At 40.7% G+C, this 23,774-nt stretch overlaps 1 protein-coding gene across 2 annotated transcripts in view; it reads right to left on the reverse strand.

Annotated features, from left to right (window-relative positions):
• Nucleotides 1–23,774, reverse strand: part of stk40 (serine/threonine kinase 40) — a 62,592-nt gene that overhangs the window by 11,469 nt on the left and 27,349 nt on the right. For both annotated transcript variants that reach the window (XM_048558101.2, XM_048558102.1), the window contains exons 7-8: nt 12,417–12,532; nt 2,166–2,310 (exon numbers count right to left, since the gene is read on the reverse strand). In XM_048558101.2, the coding sequence (XP_048414058.1) occupies nt 2,166–2,310; nt 12,417–12,532 (261 nt within the window). The remainder of the gene's footprint in view (nt 1–2,165; nt 2,311–12,416; nt 12,533–23,774) is intronic.

The following is a 23,774-nucleotide window of genomic DNA, read 5'->3' on the forward strand; positions in this document are numbered from 1 at the left end:
CGATTTGAGCGCGGGGGGGTGGGGGTGGGCAGAGTGGCAGGAAAGAGAAAGACGACGACAGGGCCGTTTACAGGAAGATTCCAGTTGCACTACTGGGGAAAAAAAGAAAAAAAAAAAAAGAAAAAGAAACTTTCCCCAGGTTTCACTTTCATCAGTTTGCAACTAACCACCCAAAATGGAACCAGTGGTCATACACCATAATTTCTGTTTTCAAAAAAAGAAAACAGAACTTTGTGCATAGACCGGTTATTGCATTTGCCCACAAATGAGTGATCTAGGTTTGAAAAAGCAATTTACTAACTGCAAAAAGAATTCAAAACTAACTCTTTGATTTCACAATTAAAAAGTGAAGTGTTGAACTGTCTTTCCTTAAGGTACTACTAAATTTCTAAAGTAATCCTACAGGTGCCACAGCATTCCAGCATCTTGCCCAACTAGCAATTCTTCACAAGCTAGCACAAACATTGTTCAAGAGGCTACAAAATCATACGGGCTGGCTTTCAGGACTGAACTGGATGAGGCAACACAGTAGTGTATTTGTCCTTGTGTTGCTGAGATCCTAAAGTGCTGTCTCTGAATTACATCATTTTAACAATCAGCTGAATAGGCTGACAAAGTGCAGTAAATCAAACACTCCCAAAGACAGTATACAGAGAAACAAAGACAGATTCATCACGTTCACAAAAGAAAACTGAAGCATTTCCAAATTCCTTTAACAGTGGAAGCATGTTTTAAAGAACTCTGAAGACATATTTCATGGTGTTTGTTTTGAGTAGTGCTGGCTTAAACACTGACTAATAACCAGAAAGCCGACATGTGTGGCAACTGACTCATCAGCGATAAAAGCTACACAGTCACCAATCCCACTCCCAGAAATTTCAGCAACTTTGTTCATTTCAGTTGTACATGCAATTCTGTCCCTTCAGATTGTCAGGGTCAGCAACACTTCCACAGCATTACAAATTTGCATCATATGTAAGCAAAAAAGAAAAATCAAAAAAGACAAGTCAGCTCATTAAAAATAAAATTTTATGAAAGCAAAAAAAAGGAATAGGAGGCTCTGACTCGGTGCTATGCATTCAAGAATCAATGCAAAGTGGTCAGGTTGGAAGAAACAAAACGAAATGGATCCACAAGCCTTCATAGATACAGCTTTCAGCAATGGGCAAACAATGCAGTAGTGCAAACTAGGCTCATTAATTGCTGAATTGCAGATCCAATACAAGAAGAAATAGTGCTCAATTAATGCAGTGCTCTGGTCAGACAGCACCTCAACTGCATCCAGCTCTGTCCACCAAAACATTCAAGGCCTGGAGGAAGGACCGGCCCCACTGAGGCCTCAAGAGAAATTTGACCTCTTCGGCTTCGAAGGCAGACAAAAAGGTAATATATCAGAGATATTCAATATTGTTAAGTGGTTCAAAAAAAAAAGGCACATCCAAAGAGTGAAACAAGGTGACAGATCTAAACCAAAGGTAAAAATTGAAAATACTTCATATGAGGTGTGATCAGATATGGATAGACTCCTGAGCAATGAAATAAAAGCCACTGAATCACTGAAGTTACTTGTTGCAATTAAGACTTTCTACACGGACAAGCTAAATTGGTTAAATGTATCTTGATCTATCTGTAACGAAAGGGTGGCTCAGTGGTGAGCACTGCTGCCTCACAGCACCAGGGACCCAGGTTCAATTCCACCCTCAAGAAACTGTCTGCACGTTCTCCCCATGGCTGCGTGGGTTTGCTCCGGTTTCCACCCCAGAGTCTAAAAACGTGCAGATTAGGTGGATTGGCCATGCTAAAATTGCCCGTGGTGCTCAGGGATGTGTAGATTGGGTGGCTTATGGGGGGGGATGTGTCTGGGTGGGGTGCACGAGAGTCAGTGTAGACTTATTGGGCCAAAGTGCCTGTTTCCATACTGTAGGGATTCTATGAATGTGGTGACATGCTAAAACAGGCTTGTGAAAACAGCAACAAAAAAAAAAAACACACCTAGGAGGGTCTTTTTCAAAATACCTCATAGCAAGAATTGTTCCATGCAGCTGTCTCTTATGTATTACAGACCACATCCAGAGGATAGGACAGGATAAAAAAAATTAAAATGAAACCACAATTATAAAATACACAAGATATTTTTGAGCCAAAGACAAAAATTATCAACTTACTCTGGGATGGTATATTCAGCCGCTTTTATTTTCCTGAAAAGCTCTTGAGGTATGCTGTCATAAAATGGAAACTGCCCATAAAGCATGGTGAAGAGCACTACGCCAAGTGCCCACATGTCACTAGGTTTGCCCCTGTATGGTCGGCCTGAAAAATAAAGAGTACAAAATAATGTACTTTGGCTAAAACTGCAAAGGCCTCAACATATATGACTAACATATATTAACTGCTGCATAAATCCTACATGTCACTCATTGACCAAGTCTCTTGGTGGTCACACAATCTGCTTCCAGGCCTGTCAACACAACGGTACAACAGGTTGACAGTGTAAGCAAAATATTGTTTTTTAATTATTGTCACTTCCATGACATCAGATACCATTAACAGTGCAGGCACAAAAGCCCACAGGCTTTGAATGCTCACTGTTGTAACATTCCCCCACCCTTAGCCACTGTGGAACATGGAACCATTGCATGGAGTCCTACTTGCAATAATACTGTTCTCTCCAGATTTAATAGTGTTAATTGCTGCTTAAATCACAGAAGCATTTCACAATGATTCATTTATATGCAAACATTAAATAAGACCTTAAACATTTACTCCTGAGACCTTCACAATTTGGCTTCAGAGTACACTATCTCCGAGACACATTTTGGAAACTCCAAGAGCCCTTCAAGAACATCTTAAAAACTGTGACCTCTACCACCTAAAACTGGGAATGCAATTCAGGAGCTGCAGGTAGCTCCTTAACATCTAATTTACTGATCCCAAAGTTTTCCTGTAGAGTGTGTCATCAGGAGTAAAAGTCTTAATTTTTTTTTCCAAAAAAAAAAGCATGAGGTGGAGTCCTTATATTGTGGGAATAAAGGAAACTCACGATCCCCCATTTTCCTGTTTAAAATAATTATTTTAACAGAAACCATCATGTTCTAAATAAACCACTGGGTGGTACAGCTACACCACAATCATTGGCCACAATCATTACTGTTTCTAACACATAGAAGACAGTTATTTCACATTCTGTAGCTATGTTTGGCTCTAGAGTAAGTAATGAAAACATTGTCATAACTCTATGCACCTTAAGTAAATGTGCTTTAAAAATAACTTCACTGAAAGTCGTACAAAGGAAGTATAAGTGACAATTAAGTCTACTTCAATTTCATTTTTCTTCTGATGTAAAACACAACATATTGCGTTTCAGTTACTCCATATGCAAATTAAGCATCATACTAGAATTTGCGTCACTTTAGGTGTTTGGTTTAGAAATGCAAATTTTCAGCACTAGTTCCCAACAGTCTTTACTTTCAGCAACTTTCCTGGCCTTAAACAAGGGCCACAGGCACAAGGCAGCATCACCTGAAAATTCTACCCCCAAAACAACGAGGGGAGCATGGTGGCACAGTGGTTAGCACTGCTGTTTCAGAGTGGCAGGGAGCTGGGTTCAATTCCACCCTCGGGCGACTGTGTGGGGAATTTGCACATTCTCCTTGTGCAGGTTTCTTCCCACAGTCCAAAACTCTGCAGGCTAGGTGGATTGCCCATGCTGAATTGCCTGTAGTGTTCAGGATGTGTAGACTAGGTGAGTTATGCAGGATGGGTCTGGGGTGCTCTGAGGGTAGGTGTGGATTTGTTGGATCGAAGGGCTGTTTCCACACTGTAGGGATTCTATGATGATTCTGATACAGAACTTAAAAACTGCATTCGCTCCACTTTCAAAGTCAAAATATTGTAGCTCCTAATTAAACAGCACTATAAAAGTACTTTCACCGCATGGACTACAGAGATCAGTGTTTTTTTCCCTCCAAATTAATTCATGGGACATCAGTGTTATTGGTTGGCCAGCCATTATTGCCCATCTCTAGTTGCCCTCAAGGTGCTGGTGCAATTCCTTCTTGAACCACTGCAGTCCACGTGGTTTAGGTTGACACAAAATGCCCTTAGAGAAGGAATTCCAGGATTGTGATCCAACAGCAATATTGCCAAGAAATGATAGCAAGAGGCTTTGAGGGGAATCTGCAGTTGGTATCCCCATGTATTTGCTGTCCTCATCCTTGCATATGGAAGTGTTCGTATGTTTGGGAGGTGCTGTCTAAGGATCTTTGGTGAATTTCTGCTATGCATCTTGTAGATAGTACACACTGCTCTACTGGGTCTCAGTGAAGACGACAGTGGAGGTTTGTTGATGCGGTGCTTCAAGTAGCCTGCTTTGTCTTGGATAGTGGCAATCGTGAAGTGTTGTTGGAGATACATCCATCCAGTTAAGTGGGGGAATACTCCATCACACTCCTCACTTGTGCTTTGTAGATGGACAAGCTTTGAAGAGTCAGGTGGTGAGTATTCCTAGCCTCCAACCTGCTCTCATAGCCACTGCTTATGTGGCAAATCCAGTGGAGTTTCCGATCAATAGTAACCCCTAGGATGCTGAAAGTGAAGGATTCAGTGATGGTAACACCATGGAATGTCAAGGGACAGTGGCTCGATGGCCTGGCATTTGTGTGGCACTAATGGGACTTGCCATTGACAAGCCTTGATATTGTCCAGATCTTGTTGCATTTGAACATGGATTGCTTCAATATCTGAGGAAATGCAAATGGCACTGAACATGTGCACTGCTGATTGAATAAAGGGCAGAAAAAATGTTGCATTCACAGATGTAGGCATTGCTGGCTAGGCAGTGTTTATTGCCCAGAGGACAGATCAAGAATCAACCACATTGCTGTGGCTCTGGAGTCACATGTAGGCCTGACCAGGGGAGGATGGCAAATTTCTTTCCCTGAAGGACACTGGCAGGCCAGATGGGTTTTTCCAACAATTCATAATGGTTTGATGGTCAACAGTAATTTCTGCCATCTGCCGTGGTGGGATTTGAACCAGCTCCCCAGAACATTAGCCAATTTGCTGGATTATTAGTCTACTCTGGTGAGAATACCACTACTCAGCCATTGCTTCCTCCTAACTCATTACAATCTCATGACAGAAATGAGTGCTAACAATTTAGCACCAGTGACACTTCCAAGCCTGGTTACAAATGAAATTACTAAATTCTGGGACAGCTGGTGTTTTTGTGGTTTGTGCATAGTCTATTCATCATGTGACACGTGACATCCTGACTCATTTCTGAAGAGAGAATGAAAAAGAAAACAGAACGTTCAAACCATATTTTGAGTTTCAAGATGTATTTGATGTAATAAAAATTGGAGTGAGTGAAAGGTAAAGCAATATCTCAAAATAAAATTGAAGGCCACTGCTCACCTAATGTGCTCATCTTGTATCCATTTGGGGGTCAGAATAGCCAAAATTGAGACCAACTACACTCAAGGCATCAAACAAAAAAGAACCTCTCAAGCAACAGCAAGTTGACCCTCAGCCTGCGTAAACTACAGGACATTTCTTCAGTTCAAAATTGAACCCAGTCCACACAGAATTAAAGTTGCTCGTGACAGTTTTCTCCTCAGGAAATCTAGGCAACTATCTAAGTGAGAACAGAATATGCTGACAGGGTTAGGTAAATTCAGGAGCCTTTTCTCCCTCCTCTGACTGTTGTGTGGGATGCTGTCAGTGCTCCTATTTAGCCAGCATTTGTTGCCGATACCTAATCGCATTGAACTGAAAGACTGGCTAGGCCACTTCAGAGGATAGCCAATGTTATCATCTGCACTGCCTACAATGCCAAATAGCTGTCAATCAGCAAATTTGGACTATGACTTTGGCTGTGCTATTATTAATGACTTGAATAATGAGAATAAGTGACGGCCTAACAGATCTGTGGAAGCCAGTTACATCCAGCCAATTTAAGTACCTACCCATTCACCCTACTTGGTCACTTCCCATTCAACCAATTCCCTAGTCAAATCAGCTATTTGCACTCAATTCCATGGGCTTTTACTTAAAACTAACAGTTTCTTCTTAACAACTTGATCAAATACCTTCCGGAAATCCATAAAAACAACATCCATAGACATTACCCTGTCCACTACCACTGTCCCCTCTTCAAAAAATTCAATGAGGTTTGTTAGGCAAGACCTAATTATCATGAATCTATGCTGGCTCTTCCAGATTAACTGAAAATTTGAGTGTTCAGTTAACTTGGTTCTTGATTTCAGACTCCAATTTCCCCATCACAGATGTTAGGCTAACATGTCAATACTTCATTGGTTTTTGCTTATTAAGAAGGAGGAAAGAGGAAAAAGTGACATGTAATTTTACAGTCCAAAAAGGAATGACACCTATATCTAGGAAACAAACATTATAATTAGGGCATCTACAATTGCTGTCCCCTCATCCTTTTAAAACACCTGTGGATGGATATCATTAGTTCCATTACTAGTAATTTAGACTCGAAACGTTAGCTTGCTCTCTCGCCACAGATGCTGCCTGACATGCTGTGATTGCCAGAATTTTTGTTTTCAGTGTCATTCCAATACTTTCCTCATGATCAATGTTTTACTTGAAATTTTGATCAGTCCCTGTCCCCCATCCACTATTAATTTCCTCAAGACTTCCAGCAAACCCTTTCTTTTCTACTAGCAATACTAAGGCAAAGTAATTATTGAACACAACTGCCACTTCCTGTAGACACTGAAAACATCGCACTTTCAGAAAAACTAAAACAAAAGCAAATGTAATACTTTGATGTCTCTAAAACAGTTCCAAAACAAAACAAAAAGCATCAACATCAAGGAGAAATCTATTTTGCATCTATTCACTGTGCTATGACTAGGCAATCAAGCCAATCCAAATTTTTACTAAAATGCGTTGGTTTTTGAAAATAAAAAAGGTAATAATTTTGATCAGGTTCACACAATTTCAAAAATCTTGTTCAGAAACTATTTTCCACTAAGTCCAGTTATCTCTTTCACAGCTCCAGCCAAAATAAAGATGTAAAGTGGAATGCGTTATGCAACGATTAAGCAACATACAGAAGTGACCAACATTTCCACATGTTCACAAGTTACTCAGCCTAAGGTCTTGTTTATTCCGGGCAAAGTTTTGTTAGTTTCTACACTGCAATCCAAGGTTTTATTGCTAAACCCGTACCAACTGCAATTACCTAAAATGTTAACAACTATTAGATTTGCTATATAACTAACATATTAATAATTGAACTAAATTAGCAAAATTTTAGAAGAAATTCTGTTCTAAATCAGAAGTATTGAAAGGAACTACAGATTGAAAAGTCTTTGCTCACTCTTGTGGAATCCTGAGAAAAGGAGGGGACTGAATCAAGGTCAGAGGACGCCAAGGGATCATCAGTGAAATAAACAGCCAGTAGGTAGTGTTATGAGTGCTCAGGTTGTTTGATTTCAAGTTCTTGCTTCAAATGGGCAGAAGTCCAAGAGCGTAGAGCTTGGCTCAACAGTCCCAGGAGTGGAATCTGTAACATTAGCCAAGTTTGGTGTTTTGTTTTACTCCCCCTCTCCATGTCAGACAGTTTGATTAGAGATTCAAATTTCAAAAACCACACAGTATTCAATTTCTAAACAGGTCGTTGATGAGGTTGGCCCAGTTGACTTATTGGTAATGATAACACCATGTCATTGATGGTAGAGGAAAAAATATTGGTGCCAGGAAGATTGTGGGGGTGGGACTAACCAATGCAGTTACAAGCTTGACGTGGGTTGTATCCTGCACATGACGATGGGTTGCTTTCCCAGAGGCTGGGACAAATAAACAAACAGCCTCACAGTTAATGAAAGGGGCCTTTTGATGGGACAACTCAAGATGGGCAGATTGAATTTGCTGTCGAGGTTACTAGAAACAACGTCCCTGAACCACAGTGAGCAGCCTCCAACAGCCACAGCCATCTTCCTGTGACAACTACAACTGCAGCCACTCAAGGTTTCTTTCCTTCAATGGCCTCAATCTGACTAACATCTCCCGATGCAAAACATTAAGCTCTTGTCCACAATTTCTGTCAGACTTTTCATGTACTAGCCCAAAGCCACATGTTGAGTCACTTAATGGGGCTGAGACAAGAGTGTCAATTTTGCAATCCTTTCTTCTGCCATACTGCCTTCCCAACAATAAGTATCCAACCCAGTCCCTCCAACAACCAACATCAGTCTCAAGTGGCTTTGTTGGTCTGACAAATAATCAGATTATTCCAATGCAAATTCCAACAAGCATAACTCAAATATTGGATGCAGAGAAAACGAAAAACCAAATCTAAACAGTGAGAGTAACAAGGGACACAGGCATTTGCTTGGGACATTATATTACAGGAGTTCTGTCAGGAAAGGACATACAAAACAGATAATCCAAATGAAACTGATCAATGATCACTAGTGTCCAATATTACAACTGCTTTTCCTGGCATCCCAACTATTTCACAGGAAATTGTGTAATTTGACACCTGCACCGCAGAAAACAGTTTTCTAGCATGCACTTGACACAGTGTTAATGAAAGATAGGAAATGTTATCACAACAATTTGCTACGTTCAGAAGCTGTCCCTCTTATTAAGCTGCTCATTCAAATCCGATCATCTGTCACAACCACAGGGCCATTATGTCAGCTTTTGACACCTAACTAGTTTATACAAAACCAATTACGCAGTTAACAGCTGGTTCTTGATAGGTTGAGAGATTGGATTTTCACTCAAAATGTCAGTGTTGCTGGTGAGGCCAAAATTTCTTGTTATGTCTTTAGACAACCCAAGTGGCTTCCTAGGCTATTTCAGCTAACAATTTAGTCAACAACGGCATGTGTTCGATATCATATACTCACCAACTGAATGGATTTCCCACATTTGTTTATGGGAAAAATGACTTTGGGGGCTATCAACAATTCAGACAGCAACTACCGTCATGTTTCCCTAAAATTTGTGAATACATGGCGTCACTTTGGAGTCACAACTGAGCAAGTAGATAATGAACTGGAAACACTCATTTCCAGCTGACTTATTCTGGAGATACTACGCTTGAGGTTTGGTGTTACTGGACACAGTATTTGCTGATTAGGTTTGAAACCTAATTTCTTGTTCAGGTTACTGAAGTTTAATTTGCTTTGCAAGGTCAGAGTGATTAAACGGATTGCAGCTCTTTTGCCCAAGACAAATAAACTTTTAAAAATCTTATCTAATAGTCCCAAAATTGCCAAGTAAACAAATTGTGCTAAACCCTCAGATACTCACATCCAAACATGAAGGTTCTCCTACTGCTTAATTAGTAAATTTACTAATGCAGCCACAGAGCTGAAGGTGCAAAATTCAAACTCTGGGCTTTAACTTGATTTATTAAATTTCACCCAGTGTGGCAAGGTATTCAAAAAAGTTGCCTCAGTGACAGGGGTAAGTCGGGGCAAAAGAAAATAAGAACAATTCCTGCTCCCTAAAGCCCCCTTGTGGATATGTATCAGGTGCTGGCTGTGATGTCTTCCTACTTACTACTAAGGCCTGACCTTTAGGAAACCAGTCTGAAATCTTGAGCAAACATTCAGCACAAGAGGAAAGAAATGGAGTAGAGAAAGAATACGGAGCAGCCACAATTCAAGTATGAACCACACAACTTCCTCTAAATAATTTAGAAAGGAAAAGTAGCATTATCAGAACACAAAACAGGAGTTAAGTGCTCTTCAGATAAAGTGTGGAGCTGGATGAACACAGAAGGCCAAGCAGCATCTTAGGAACACAAAAGCTGACTTTTCAGGGATGAGGAGGAAAAAGAAAAATGATAAACACTTTGTAAATAAAGGAAACTGCTGAAAATTCAAATTAGTAATGCAATAAAAAAAACTTATTGCTATTTCACCAGCCCAGACACATTAAGACAGTTAACTGAGAAGTTTTTGCTAAGACAAATTCAACAGACTTCATACCAGAAGAATTTGATTTCACTTCTTAGTTTCATTGAAATCCTATCAGAATTTATATCACGCCAGGTACACAGAATGCAAAATCAATCAATCTGTAAAGTAACCGCTATTCACAAGATTGAAGAATTAACATGGGGGGGGGGGGGGTGGATGTTGCAGCAACAGTATTGTATCAGAAATATGCACACTCAGTTCCTATCATGACAAGACAAAGCATGCAGACTGCCAATTTCAGGCAGAATATTGGTGGACCAGAAAAGCAAACATGGTACTACAACACAATCATACATGTGACACTAGCCCCAAACTGTACAGTTGACTTGTGTGCCCAGCAATGCATTCAGCCACAAAAAAGTCACTTCAAGGCATTGGGCTGCAAACCCTTTTGGACACGGGGGCGGGGAATAATTCAACTTCGGCAGCAACACAGCCACACCAGGAAACACATGATAAAAGAACAAACAGCTCAAACAATCAGGAAAATCCCAGATTTAATTCTCACTTTCTCCAATGAGCTCGTTGCTGGACACAACCTGAGGTGCTACAACTGGCTTCAGCATTTGTGGAAGAGAAACAGCCTAGCTCCATCTTCCGGTCACTTACCTATGATTCAATGGTGGAAACTGCACAGATGCAGGTGTCAAAATATAAATGGAAATAAACTTCAACTGCAAAATCCCCTCATTATTTATTCCTGGCTCTCGCGCTTGCTGGCAAGGCCCGCATTTTATTGCCCATCCTTGACCTTCCATAACTTGCTGGGTCTTTTTCAGAGGCAATTAAAAGTCAAGCACTGCTGACCCCAAGGTCACATGCTGACCAAGTTGGATAAAGACAGCAGATTTTCATCTCTGAATGACATGAGTGAACAAGGTAGGTTTAACAATAATTCAACAATTTGATGATCGTTCATGAACTTGATTTCAGACTAAATTAACAGAATTTAAATTTCATTTAAAAAGGTTCTGTCTCTGAAACTCTGGATTATCCAGAGGTATGGCAGAAGACCTGAAAGCGCCTTTGTGATAAAGAATTATGCAACTATTGCACTTCTGCAGCAAAATGCAAATACCTCTTGGCACACATGCACAAGCTCTTTCCAAACTCATACCTCAGTGAGCAGTCCCACTTCACAACTCCCTCCTTTCCACTCTAACATAACTAACATCAAGCTATTTGGGTTTTTTTTAAAAACAGTCGGACCACAATTACTGACCCTTTGGAGCCAAGTTGCACAGAATCTTGTTTATCCTCTCCTGATTTCCCTGCTTTCCTGACTTTTCAAACACAAGTCATGTGACCTGCTCTGAAGTCTGCCTGACACCAAGTCTGGTGGTTTGATAGAATCAAAAGGAAGGCTCATTTTATGCAGAAGGTTGTGCAAAGCATTACATTGTATGACAATAGTTGCAGATCATGAGTTTAAAGGAAAAAATACTCTCAAAACCCTGAAAAGGTTATAGATATCAGGTTTCAAACAGTTGCATTCAGAATTGCCTATTCATTTCAAAAAAAAGGAGTTGAGAACAAGACAAGCTAAATCAGCAGAGGTTTTTTTTGCTGGATAGAAGTTCATGTGTTTCACATGGCCAATGAGGAAGTGGGCAGGGGAAGTCAGTTAGCTTTGTATTGGCTTACAAATTTCCCACCAAACCAAAGAACATCAATGACTACTTCCATGAGGTCAGGAAAGAGAACTCGTGAGATTTTGCAAGCTATAGCTTCCGGGGGCAAAAAGGAGACTAGCTGAAGCGCTGCATTCAGTGGCCACCTAAAAGATTCAGTGAAATCTGTCCTGGCAAGCTGAAGGAAAAAAAGGAGCAGCAATAGATTTACTAATGGCCAGGGATTTAAGAAGTGTTCCTAAAACTGACAAAAGCACCTTGGGACAGTCATTAAAAATTACTACTCAACCAAGTGAGGTTATAGGAACTCACTAAAAGTTGGCCTGGACTGTTTGCTGTCAATGTAATTCTGCGGTGTGTTTAAAAATACGTTTGTTAAAAAGTAATGTTTTTTGTCATTAGTACTTTTAGTCAGTACAGGTTTTAAAACATGAAAGCCTGTGTTATTCTTTCAACACGGAATTCAAATCTGAGGAGTCACAGGCCTCTACAAGAACTGAAACAATCTGAATGTTCATAACTGAGCTAGAATTAAGATCTCTTTTCAAAAGAAAAAAGTTATTGTTCTTTCTCACATCTCCTGTGGCTGTTACACCATTTATGGGGCATCTAGATGATAAATATGACTACAGTACAGAAACACTTCACTGGAAGGATTGAACAACAGGAAAAAAAGTGGGTGTCGAGACTGGAAAAGGTTTTCCTATCTCATTACTGTACTCAAACACTGATTCAAGAATACCAGCAGCCTTAACACAGCAAATTACCCACTCTCCTGCCAAGAGTTTATAGTCATCAGACAGAATTGGGTACTCACCACTCAGAACATCAGGGCTAATGTAGGCAGGGCTCCCCCGCTGATCTTTCAGTAAATCATCCTCACTAACTAGATGCTTTCCAAGACAGAAGTTAGTGATGGTGATTCTATGAGTCCTGTGGGCAAAAAAAAAAAGTAGAGAGTGTGCATCAAATGTATTTTTCTTCCAAAGCACTGAGGGTGCTGAACAGAAAGAAGACCAGAGAAGCACATTAGAAGCTGCCTGCCTTTAAACGAGCTGTCAAATAACCTATGAACATCCAATTAATGTTTTATTTCCAAGAATGAGAATTTGAGACTTACAACCAGCTTCACAGATAAAAAGGCAACATGTCAGAGTGCCCAGGCAGCACATCCAGATTACATTGTGCATTATACAGTAATGGATGTTTCCAGTTGACAGCTAGGAAGAGCTTCAAAACCGCGAAGTTGTTGAATCAGTAGGTTCCCTATGTCATTAATGCATTTGGTCACAGACACCACCCAAGAATACAAGTTGGCCAAATACATAACTTGGTATATTAACACACAATCCTTTGGGCAGATTTTTGACTGTGTGCTAATACCAGCAGCAATTTTCAATTAATTGCTCTTGTGGCACACTATGTGCAACTCTCCAAATTTAATGGGGGAAAAACAGGTCATGTAAATTCTGTTTCAATTTTATTCTGAGGAAGTACCAACACAGCAAACCAAGATCAAGGCTGGAGTTCACTGCTAAACAACTGGGCTGAGACAACAATTATTGGCTCAAAAAAAAAAGGACACTGCAAAGCAACTTCAGATCAACAGGACCGTAAAAATCCTACCCTTTTCATTCCTAGGATATTTTGACAGGAGACACAAAGTTGAAGATTATGAAGATTTAGCTGCCTCAGATAACAGAAAAACAATAGGCCATTCAGTCCTTTAAGCATGCTCTGCAATTCAATGTGATTGTGGCTCATCTAATTCAGTGCCATCTTCCTGTTTATCCTCAGTCTTTGTTGCTTTCAGCCCTACGAACTTTCAAGTTCTCCCTGAATTCCACAGGCTGATTAGAATTGCACACAGATCCATCGGTCCAACTCATCCATACCAACCAGATATCCCAAATTAATCTAGTCCCATTTGCCAGCATTTGGCTCATATCCCTCCAAAGCCCTCCTATTCATATCCATCCAGGTGCTTTTTTAATGTCGTAATTGTACCAGACTCCACCAATTCCTCTGGCAGCTCACTTCATATGTGCACCACCATCCGCATGAAAAATAAACTGCCCCTTAGATCCCTTGTAAACATTTGTCCTCTCAGCTTAAACCTAAGCCCTCTGGTTTTGGGCTCTCCTATGCTGGGGAAAAGGCATTGGCTATTCACCCTATCCATGCCCCTCATGATTTTATAAACATCTAAGGTCAGCCTTCAGGCTCCAACATTCCAGGCAAAAAAGCCCCAGCCAATCAATCAGCCTCTCGCTGTTAGCTCAAACCCTCCAAATGTGGCAACATCCTTGTAAATCTTTTCTGAACCCAGTCAAGTTTCACAACATCTATCCTTAGCAAGGCGGCCAGAACTGCATGCAGTATTCCAAAAGTGGCCTAACCAGTGTCCTGTACAGCTGCAAAAAGACATTCCAGCTCCTAAACTCAATGCACTGACCAATAAAAGCAAGCATATCAAACACTTACTTCACTATCCTGTCTACCTGGGATTTCACTTGCAAGGAACTATGAACGTGCACCCAGTAGGTGGAGAAATTTCTCCACTTCAGTCCTAAATAGCCTATCCTGTATCTTTAAACTGGGCCCCTGGTTCTCGGCTCCCCAGTCGTATGATAATAGGGGTAGAATGCTCCCTTATCTAGTCCCGCTAGAATTTTATAGGAGATTTCCACCCTTATCCTTCTAAGTACCAGTGAATATAGTCCCAACTGATTGGGTTTCTCTTCATGTATCAGGCTCGCCATCCCAGGAATCAGTCTGGTAAACATCCTTGCACCACTTACATAGGAGGAGCATCCTTCTCCAAACAAAGAGACTAAAGCTGCACACAATATTCCAGAGTTGTCTCAAAGGCCCTGTGCAATTACAGAAGATATCCCCGCTCCTGTACTCAAATCTTCTCACTATGAAAACCAACATACTATTTGCATTTTTCACTACTTCCTCATCCACATGCCTACTTTCAGAAACTGATCTACAAGAACACCCAGGTCTCATTGCACCTCACCCTTTCCCAATCTACTGGAATTCAGATAACAACGTGCCTTCCTGCTCGTTACCAAAGTGGATAACCTCATTTATCCACATGATACTTGATTTGCTATGCATTCACCCAGTCAATCCGTCCAAATCACATTGATGCATCTTTGCATCCTCCCCATAGTTCACCCTTCCAACCAACTTAGTCTTGTCTGAAAAAAAACTACAAAGGTATTACATTTAGTTCCTCATCTTAACATCAATACATACCACAATGAACTGGGGTGCTAGCATCGACACCCTGTGGTACTCCACTAGTCACTGGCTACCAATTGGAAAAAAAGAGAGCAGGTTTGTCCTATTTTTTGGTTATTGTCTGCCAACCAGTTCTCTATACTGTCAGTATACTGTACCCAATCCCATGCACTTGTATTTAACAAGCTAATCTCTGATGTAGGACTTTGTCAAAAGCCTTCTTGAAGTTCAAACAAACCATGCACATTGGTTTCCCCCTTAGCATTTCTATTAGTTAGATCCCCAAAAGATTCCATTACATTTGTGAAACATGATTCCCTCTTCGTAAGTCCATGGTGATTGCACAGAATCATGTCATGGTTTCTAAGTGCTCTGCTGTAAAATCTTCTATAAAGGGACTCTAGACAATTGGAACATTTCCCAAACCATTTCAATAACTGACATTTATGTAGCTCAATGACGGTGGCATTCAGTTTAAAGATCTTGGAACTCTCCATTGAGATCGCATGGTTTCACCCTTTCTACTTGCAAGCTTGTCAGTCAGACATATACATCCTGCTAATTTTAGCTTCTTGTGCATCCCAAGTTTTTCACCCCATCAGCTGTGGTTGTGCTTTAACTCCAAGCTCCAAAATTCAAATCCCAACCTTGACGACATTCCTCAGTGCAAGTGTTTGGTCTTAACATCTCCTTACATGGTTCAGTTTCAAAGTTTGTGAGAATGTGAGATTTCTCCACCCCCCTGCCTTATAGACACACTCTAAAACAGACCTAAAACTGGTTTCGGCCAAACACTTGACTTTTTAAAAAAAGATTAATGCTTTATCATTTTAAACCATTCACCCTAATGTAGGGGAGTTAAGAAAGAGTTAGTCAATCTAATCCATGAGAAGTGAATTAATGTCAGCAGCAACATGGCCATTATCCTGAAATGCTTTCCCTATCTCCCCTATTATCTGGGATAAAGTATCTTAATCCAAATTAACAATGCCAAGTGGCTTTTCTTTCCCTAGAAACCTGCAAGCTCTGAAGTTTGGCAAGGCCATGATCCCAAGACTCCCAGATTGGCAAAAAGCAGACTGTACACAAAAAAGGCACCATCTAAATGCAGATTGTCATTTGGGGGAGAACTTGGAGAGTGGAGAGAGATTAGAAAGATGGAAATGTCTTAAAAAGTGAATTTGATAGATCAAAAAAAGGATTACTGACACTTCCACCACTAATGGTCAATTGAAGGAATTCAGGAATAGGAGGATGAAAGCAGCTGAAAAAAAGTCAGTGGGTCAACAGAGGGAGAGCTGTGACACATTGCTTTTACTTTCTCTTTGGACATTTAAGCTAAGACAGGAGGATTCCCAAACCATCCTCACGTTAGCCTGTTTTTTTTTGGGGGGGGAGGGGGGGGAAGACGACAAAGACAAAGACAAGACAAAGACGCCAGTGAGTAGAAGTGGACATGAGAATAAGTCTGAAAAATTGAGAGTTGAGTTCTTAATTCATTAAAATTTACTGGATGGAGCTCAACTGGCTAACAAAAAGGCAGAGAAAGTAAAGCTTGGAGATGCTGAAGACATGAATGGACAAAAATTACTAACAGTAATGAGACACCCATGGAGACACAACAGGTATTAACGTAGAAACAGATGATGTTAGTAATGGGTACAATATTGAGTTTGAAGCTCAGCTCAAGATTGAGAACAGTCTGAGCAACAGCAGGGAAAACCTCAATGCAGATTTTCTGGCATCCATGAGCTGCTGTCAAACAAGCAGTCACCAAGAGTCTTCACATAAATGTGAAATAGGAAGGTTGAACAAAGATGATGTAGTGGATTCTCTGAATGCATGGGGATCAGCAAAACCACACATGACAAAGGAGAAGGAACAGAGCAAGCAGATCAGCAAACTTCAATTTAAAAAAGAAGATAAATAGACTATTGATTCCAAGTGTCATTGCAATGGTGTGAGTAGGGCAAAAACAAGCTGTAAAGATTGAAGAGATAGGTCTTGGTGTTAGGTGGCAATGACACATGAATGGGACAATCGCTGGGAACGCAGTTACAGCTGTTTTACAAAGGAGAAGGGAATCCAACGCTGAGGTTCATGAGAAGCCTGGCATTATTCCACAATAGTGCAGGCAACACCCGAACAGCTGAGCCCTAGCATGAGTCAGTGCCTTCAGGAAATAAGACCTTTTAAAACTTGAACTCGTTTTTCCATCTTTTAGCTTCTCAAATACAATTTCATATTTCTAAGCAGACCAACAGAGATTGTTTTCACAAGGTATGGAGGTAGTGCCAGTGTAGGATACGTGGAACAATCCCTCTTTCACAGCCACACTGGCCCCATCCCCCATCTCTTCCTTTGTTACATCGATGACTGTATCGGCACCACCTCATGCTACCATAGGGGAGCTCGGACAGTTCATCCACTTCACTAACACTTTCCACCCAAACCTTAAGTTCACCTGGACCATCTCTGATACCTCTCCCTCTTTCCTAGACCTGTCTCCACCTCTGGTAACCACCTGGAAAGAGATATCTATTTCAAGCCCACCGACTCCCACAGCGACCTCGACTACACTTCCTCTCATTCAACTTCCTGCAAGAATGCCATCCCACATTTCCAATTCCTCTGTCCCCACTCCCGGACATCCCAGATGTCCTCTTTCTGGCTCTTCAAAATTTTTCTGAAGAAGGGTCTTGACCCAAAACGTCAAACTTTCCTGCTCCTCAGATGCTGCTTGGCCTGTTGTGTTCATCCAGCTTCACACCGTGTTATCTCTAATTTTCAAAGTGGCAATCTAAGTTCTTATTCATAAATTCTGAACACTTAAATCTCCCCTTAATCTTCAGTGCTATGGAGAACTATCCCAGCCCCTCTGCTCTCTTGAAACAAGCAGAAGTAATTCTAGGGGAATGGTCACTAGAATTTGAATGAAGTGTAATGGAACACGTGCCCATGTGAACTGTACAACATCCAGCAGTGCAAAGACAGACTGTCCAATTTTAAGCTGCGCCTGCCTGGAGCAATGCAACACGAGAGTCAAGGACTATTGATGACAGATCCAGCTGAAGCAAGTGAAACATTCAAGGCAGTTAAAAAATCGAGGATCAATATAAAAGCATAGATGGCTGAACTTTCCACCCACAGGCTAAATAAGCCTAATGGTCAGAAACTGACTTTTGATGGAAGCTCATATTTCAATTATGAGGTTCATTTGTTTGACCAGGGTTGGGGGGGGGGGGGGTTAAAATACCAGGCACATTGTTTTATGAACAAAGCGGTAGAAACAAGTGTTAAGTCCTTCCAATGGCCGGGAGGCCATCACATGAACAAGCTTTTCCTAGAACAAAAAGACATAATTTAACAATTCCAAAGTGTTCTGTTTTGAAAGCCTGGAACAGGTACAGAGTCAGTAACTCAAACCACAGATGGCTGCAATTAACTTGCATATGTGACTCACCTGTCAGCAATGCCCCACCACAAAAACAACCAACACCAAATATAAACCAATGGCCTGAAGCTAGATTTGTATTTCCAAACATGAGCCTGGTACAGATTAGGGAAATGATAAACACATATGCAAGAGATTTCATAGAATACACATTTGACGACAGAATCTTAATATTGCAAGGTTGGATTACTGGAGAATAGGAAGAAGCGAGCACCTACCCCCAACCTTCAACCAATAACCTCTTGCAGCTAGTTAGTATGTATTCAACTCACAGATAAATCGAGGTGTATGATCCTGTGAAATGCCAATATAGACAGTCGTTCACATTTGTAAATTACTGCAATTACCCTCAAGGGCGAAATGACATAACATATACGCTGGGTCTGGATGAGAGTTTGCTCACTGAGCTGGAAGGTTAGTTTTCGGACGTTTTGTCACCATTCTAGGTAACATCAGTGAGCCTCCGGTGAAGCGCTGGTGTTATGTCCCGCTTTCTATTTATCTGTTTAGGTTTCCTTGGGTTGGTCATTTCCTGCGTAGGTGATGTCATCTCTGTTCTTTTACTCAGAGGGTGGTAGATGGGCTCCAAATCAATGTGTTTGTTGATGGAGTTCCGGTTGGAATGCCATGCTTCTAGGAATTCTCATGCGTGTCTCCGTTTGGCTTGTCCTAGGATGGATGTGTTGTCCCAATCAAAGTGGTGTCCTTCCTCATCTGTACGTAAGGATACAAGTGATAGTGGGCCATGTCTTTTTGTGGCTAGTTGATGTTAGTGTATCCTGGTGGCTAGCTTTCTGCCCGTTTGTCCAATGTAGTGTTTGTCACAGTTCTTGCAAGGTACTTTGTAGATGACGTTCGTTTTGCTTGTTGTCTGTATAGGGTTTTTTTAAGTTCATTAGCTGCTGTTTTAGTGTGTTGGTGGGTTTGTGGGCTACCGTGATGCCAAGAGGTCCGAGTAGTCTGGCAGTCATTTCTGAAATGTCTTTGAAGTAGGGGAGTGTGGTTATGGTTTCTGGGCAAGTTTTGTCTGTTTGTTTGGGTTTGTTGCTGAGAAAAGGGACAACACATCCATCCTAGGGTAAGCCAAACAGACACGCACGAGAACGCCTAGAAGCATGGCATTCCAACCGGAACTCCATCAACAAACACACTGGCTCCAAATCAATCTACCACCCTCTGAGAAAAAGAACAGGCAATGACATCACCAACCCAAGGAAACCTAAACAGATAAATAGAAAGCAGGACATAACCAGCGCTTCACCGGAGGCTCACTGATGATGTTACCTAGAATGGTGACGAGACGTCTGAAAACCAACCTTCCAGCTCAGCGAGCAAACTCACATTCAGAAACTCAACCTAAGCTACAACTCTTCTCAAAACTCGCTAGTACACTCTGGGTGGTAAGTGGACTGGCGTCCGTGAAATTAGAAAATATTAACGTCAAATCTCAGTGTCAAAGCCACAAAACATTATGTATCAAAACGAAGTCATTCATAACACAAAAGGAGGGTTTGATGGAGGTCAGGCAATTCAGTTACAGGACAACTCTGTCGGAACTCCTCAAAGATGTGTCCCAGACCCAAACATCTTCAGGAACTTCAACAAACTTCCCGCAAAACACAAGGTCAGCGTAGGGATGTTCTTTGACTGCAACAGTACCTTTCATGAGCCCTCCGACTCTGAAGTAGATAATGCTGACACAAAAAGACCTGCACAACATTCAAGCTTAGGTTGACAAGTGAGGACTAAGAAACAACTTCTCTTGATGTTCGGTGGCAATGTCATTGCTGAAGTCCCTATCAACAGACCAAAAGGTTATTAAGCAGAAACAAGATGAGTCATTAAAATAATGTGAACAGAAGAGCAGATCAGAGCCCACAAATTCCGTGGCAAGTGATTCACTACCTGACTCCAGAGCCTAACTGACATCCGTGAAGGCACACGTCACATGAATGACATCCCATGAAAGCAAAAAAGGTTTGGAGGAGTTGTACTGGTTAAACAAGCTAAAAACAGGTTTAAAATCTTAAAACTGGTGTATCCTTACTTGACTTGCACGCTAAGGCCTTGCCAAAAAGTTACTGGCTTTTGGAAAGGGGGCATACATAGCAGGGAGGATCAAATCTACTTGAATGATTTAAGTCAATACAAAAACCAGCAAGTTATGATGAATGTTATAACATTTGAGGCATGTAACTTAACCATATGTTAAATCTAACTCTCAGACAATGGGCTGTGTGTGCTGCTAGAACTGCAAGGGCTCAGCATAGAAATTCTTCATGTACGTGAACGTAATTCATTCAAGACTCAGCATGCCTGCATCCAAACAGTGTTGCTCACAATCATACTGCAAAAATAAATAACAGACAGGATTTCTAAAATAAGGAATTCTAACTTTAGCTCCACAGACGGATTTTAAATTTGGAGGTGGATATGGGAAGATGTTCAGGCAGGAAGGAAAGAACAGGAAACTGCAACTGCAATGACATCATTCCATAGTTAATTCCCAGATGAAGGAGACAGAGTCTCTCTCTCGCACCTCGTACTCAAACTCTCTGGATTAACAATCTATGCCTCTGCTCATCCAACAACATAACTGCTCTCTCATTATTCCAGATGCTCATGGCTTGCTGCACTGGCAGAAGTGCTGTATTTCAGAAAAATATAACTAAAGCAGCTCCATGTCTCCCCTCAGGTGGGGAGAAATGTCCTACAGTACTATTCTGAAAGAATTATCTTTGTTGTACTGGCTACTATTAATTCCACAAATCAGGCAGGTTATCTGTAAGAACTCTATTGCTGTTTATGGGAGCTTGTTATGTACAAATTGGCTGCCACATCTCCTTTGTTATAACAGTGAATGGACTTCTAAAGAATCTTGGTATCTGAAACTGCAATGTGACATCTTTTGTGAAAAGCACCATATCGAAGTCCTTTCCCTTTCCTTTCTGCCTGCTAAAAGGAATCCAGAGCTCGAGGAAAGCCAGATGAGAGGAAGGAGTAATACTACATGAGTTTCAGATCAAAACATTGAAGATATTTGACACCTAGTTAATAAAAAGTGACCTAGATATGATGCATTCTACTTGATTGGTAGAAGTTTTTAATAGTATAGCAACATTAAAGAATTGTAGTCGTGCCTATTTTCAGAATAGTTTCTAAAGATGAATCGTCAATAAACATGGCATGTTTACTACCTCTGGAACCCTCCCCACAGTATATTTCACATATTTTGAAAAGTAAGTTCTGTTTAAGTCAGAGAGTTGAGAAGTTGGAATCTACCACTCAAACAATGCAAATATTTTTGCACAGTTTTCACCTTTCTATTGCCCTAACTTCATTCCTTCCTCCTGCTCACAGCCCACACCTCCACAAGTGAAGAGGATCAACTTACACACATCTCTCAACACACAGATGGTCCTATTAATCCTTGAGCAAACATAAACAATGGAGGAGGAATCCATCCTATCAGGATATCCATCTAAAACGTAAAATCCAGAAAATGTCAATGGAAGCAGAGATGGGGAAAGTAAAAGTGGAAGCAAACAGCTTCCATTGAAGAGTTCAGCCAAAAGGCACTTCGTATATCTAGAAGACATTATATTTGGGATATTAGAAGACAAGGTTCTAACAGGAAGTTGTGCTCATGGACACACAACTGCAATCATGCCTCTGGCAGAATTCCTGCATCAGGACAATAAAAATAGAATAAAATCACATTGTTAAAGGCAACTATGCATGCCATCATTTTATTAGGACAATGTGTTTGATTCCCGAACTCTTGAAATCAATCCCAAAATCCCTTTCAAAATTCCAGTTGAGCCAAATGGAGTAGTTTCAACTCAATGTCACAGACTAAAGGAAGATAAAGCAAAAGAAATTACACTTTGCTAATCAGAGTCTAGATGCCCATGCAGGAACTAACTCATTCTCATGTACATTTAGATTTAAAAAGGGAAGATGCTAATGGGGTCCTCAGGGAGCAAATGTAATGCCACAGTGAGCCAAATATGTTGGAATTGCTGAGATAACAAGGTGTAGAGCTGGATGAACACAGCAGGCCAAGCAGCATCAGAGGAGCAGGAAGGCTGACGTTTCGGGCCTCAAACCTTCTCCAGAAATGAAGAATATGTTGGAATTGCTCTCTGTCAGACAGTGATTTAGGGCACTAAGTCAAACAACAATTAGAACACCACTGAAACAACATTATGGTAGAGAGTTCACTCACCACGCCAAATCCATTTTGGGTATATGGGTTCAACTAGTCAGGCTGGCATTTATTATTCAGCCATATTATTGCAAAAATGCCACTTTATCGATAGTTTTAGTACAGTTGAGTGACTCGACACTAATCTGGAGGAAAGTTGTGTCACTGATATTGATTTGGAACTGTACCACTTAGTAAGAGCACGCAAGGACAGCAATTTTCCTCCTCTTCAGGACATCAGTGCATTTGTCAGGTTTTTTTAAAAAAAAAGTGACACCCTGATAACTTACCAATTCAGACTTCATTTTTAAAATGTGAATTCAAACTCACTTTTTGTAATTACTGGTCCAGTCATCACTATTCTTAAAATACAGTTCAAATGATCAAAACAAAATAAGCTGGTCTCTGCTAATTCCTATGCTTCAACTTGCAAATACTCACCATCTGGCTCACATATGAAGAGTAGGCACCTGGGACTATTGAGATGCTGATGCATGTAGAATGAAATCCCCTAAAAGCAGTCTGTGGCTTGAGAAGAGACAGAAAACAAAAGTAGAAATGGCAAAGAGAAACTTCCAAAAGTGGTCAGATTTTAGTCTTCATTTATAAATAGTAATTGGAGTTTGCAACACCAGGATACCCAGCATTTTGCAGTCTCAAAATAAAAAGGGCTCCTGGATGTCCGGTTAAAAAGGAAAAGAAAATATCATACTGGCACAATACAGACTGGCCTTCTGCAGTAGTGATTATTTGTATTTGTTATGGGCATAAATATATCACGTTGGAATTTACACTTTAAATTATAGGAAAATAATACCTGTAGAGAAGAGCATGAAGTTGTGGTATAACCACAGCAGAACAAAGTTTAACAGAAATAATCGTTACATTGAATTTATCACTATCTAAAACCCCTTCGTGACCAGGACATTTAGAACAGCTTCTGCCCTACACAGATCTAGTCCAACTCTTCAAAACGGAAGTCATACTCAACACGGGCTCAGAAGAAGCCGTGTTCAACTAAGACATTCAAAAGATATGTAACAAAAGCATTTCAACGTTGCACTGTGCTACTGCAAAGGAAAAAGAGATCAAATTGCTGGCATGGTTTTGAAAAAGAACAGAAGCATGTATGAGATCGCATTACTGCCTACAAACTGCCATCAGCTTAAACCTAACATTCAACTACTTAAGTGTTTAAGTAACGTGTTTGCATGACTTTAGAAACTGGAATGCTTCAAGTACAGTGTACTTCTTGCTGTATC

This window comes from Stegostoma tigrinum, chromosome 24 (genome assembly GCF_030684315.1).
Source record: "Stegostoma tigrinum isolate sSteTig4 chromosome 24, sSteTig4.hap1, whole genome shotgun sequence".
NCBI lineage: Eukaryota > Metazoa > Chordata > Chondrichthyes > Orectolobiformes > Stegostomatidae > Stegostoma > Stegostoma tigrinum.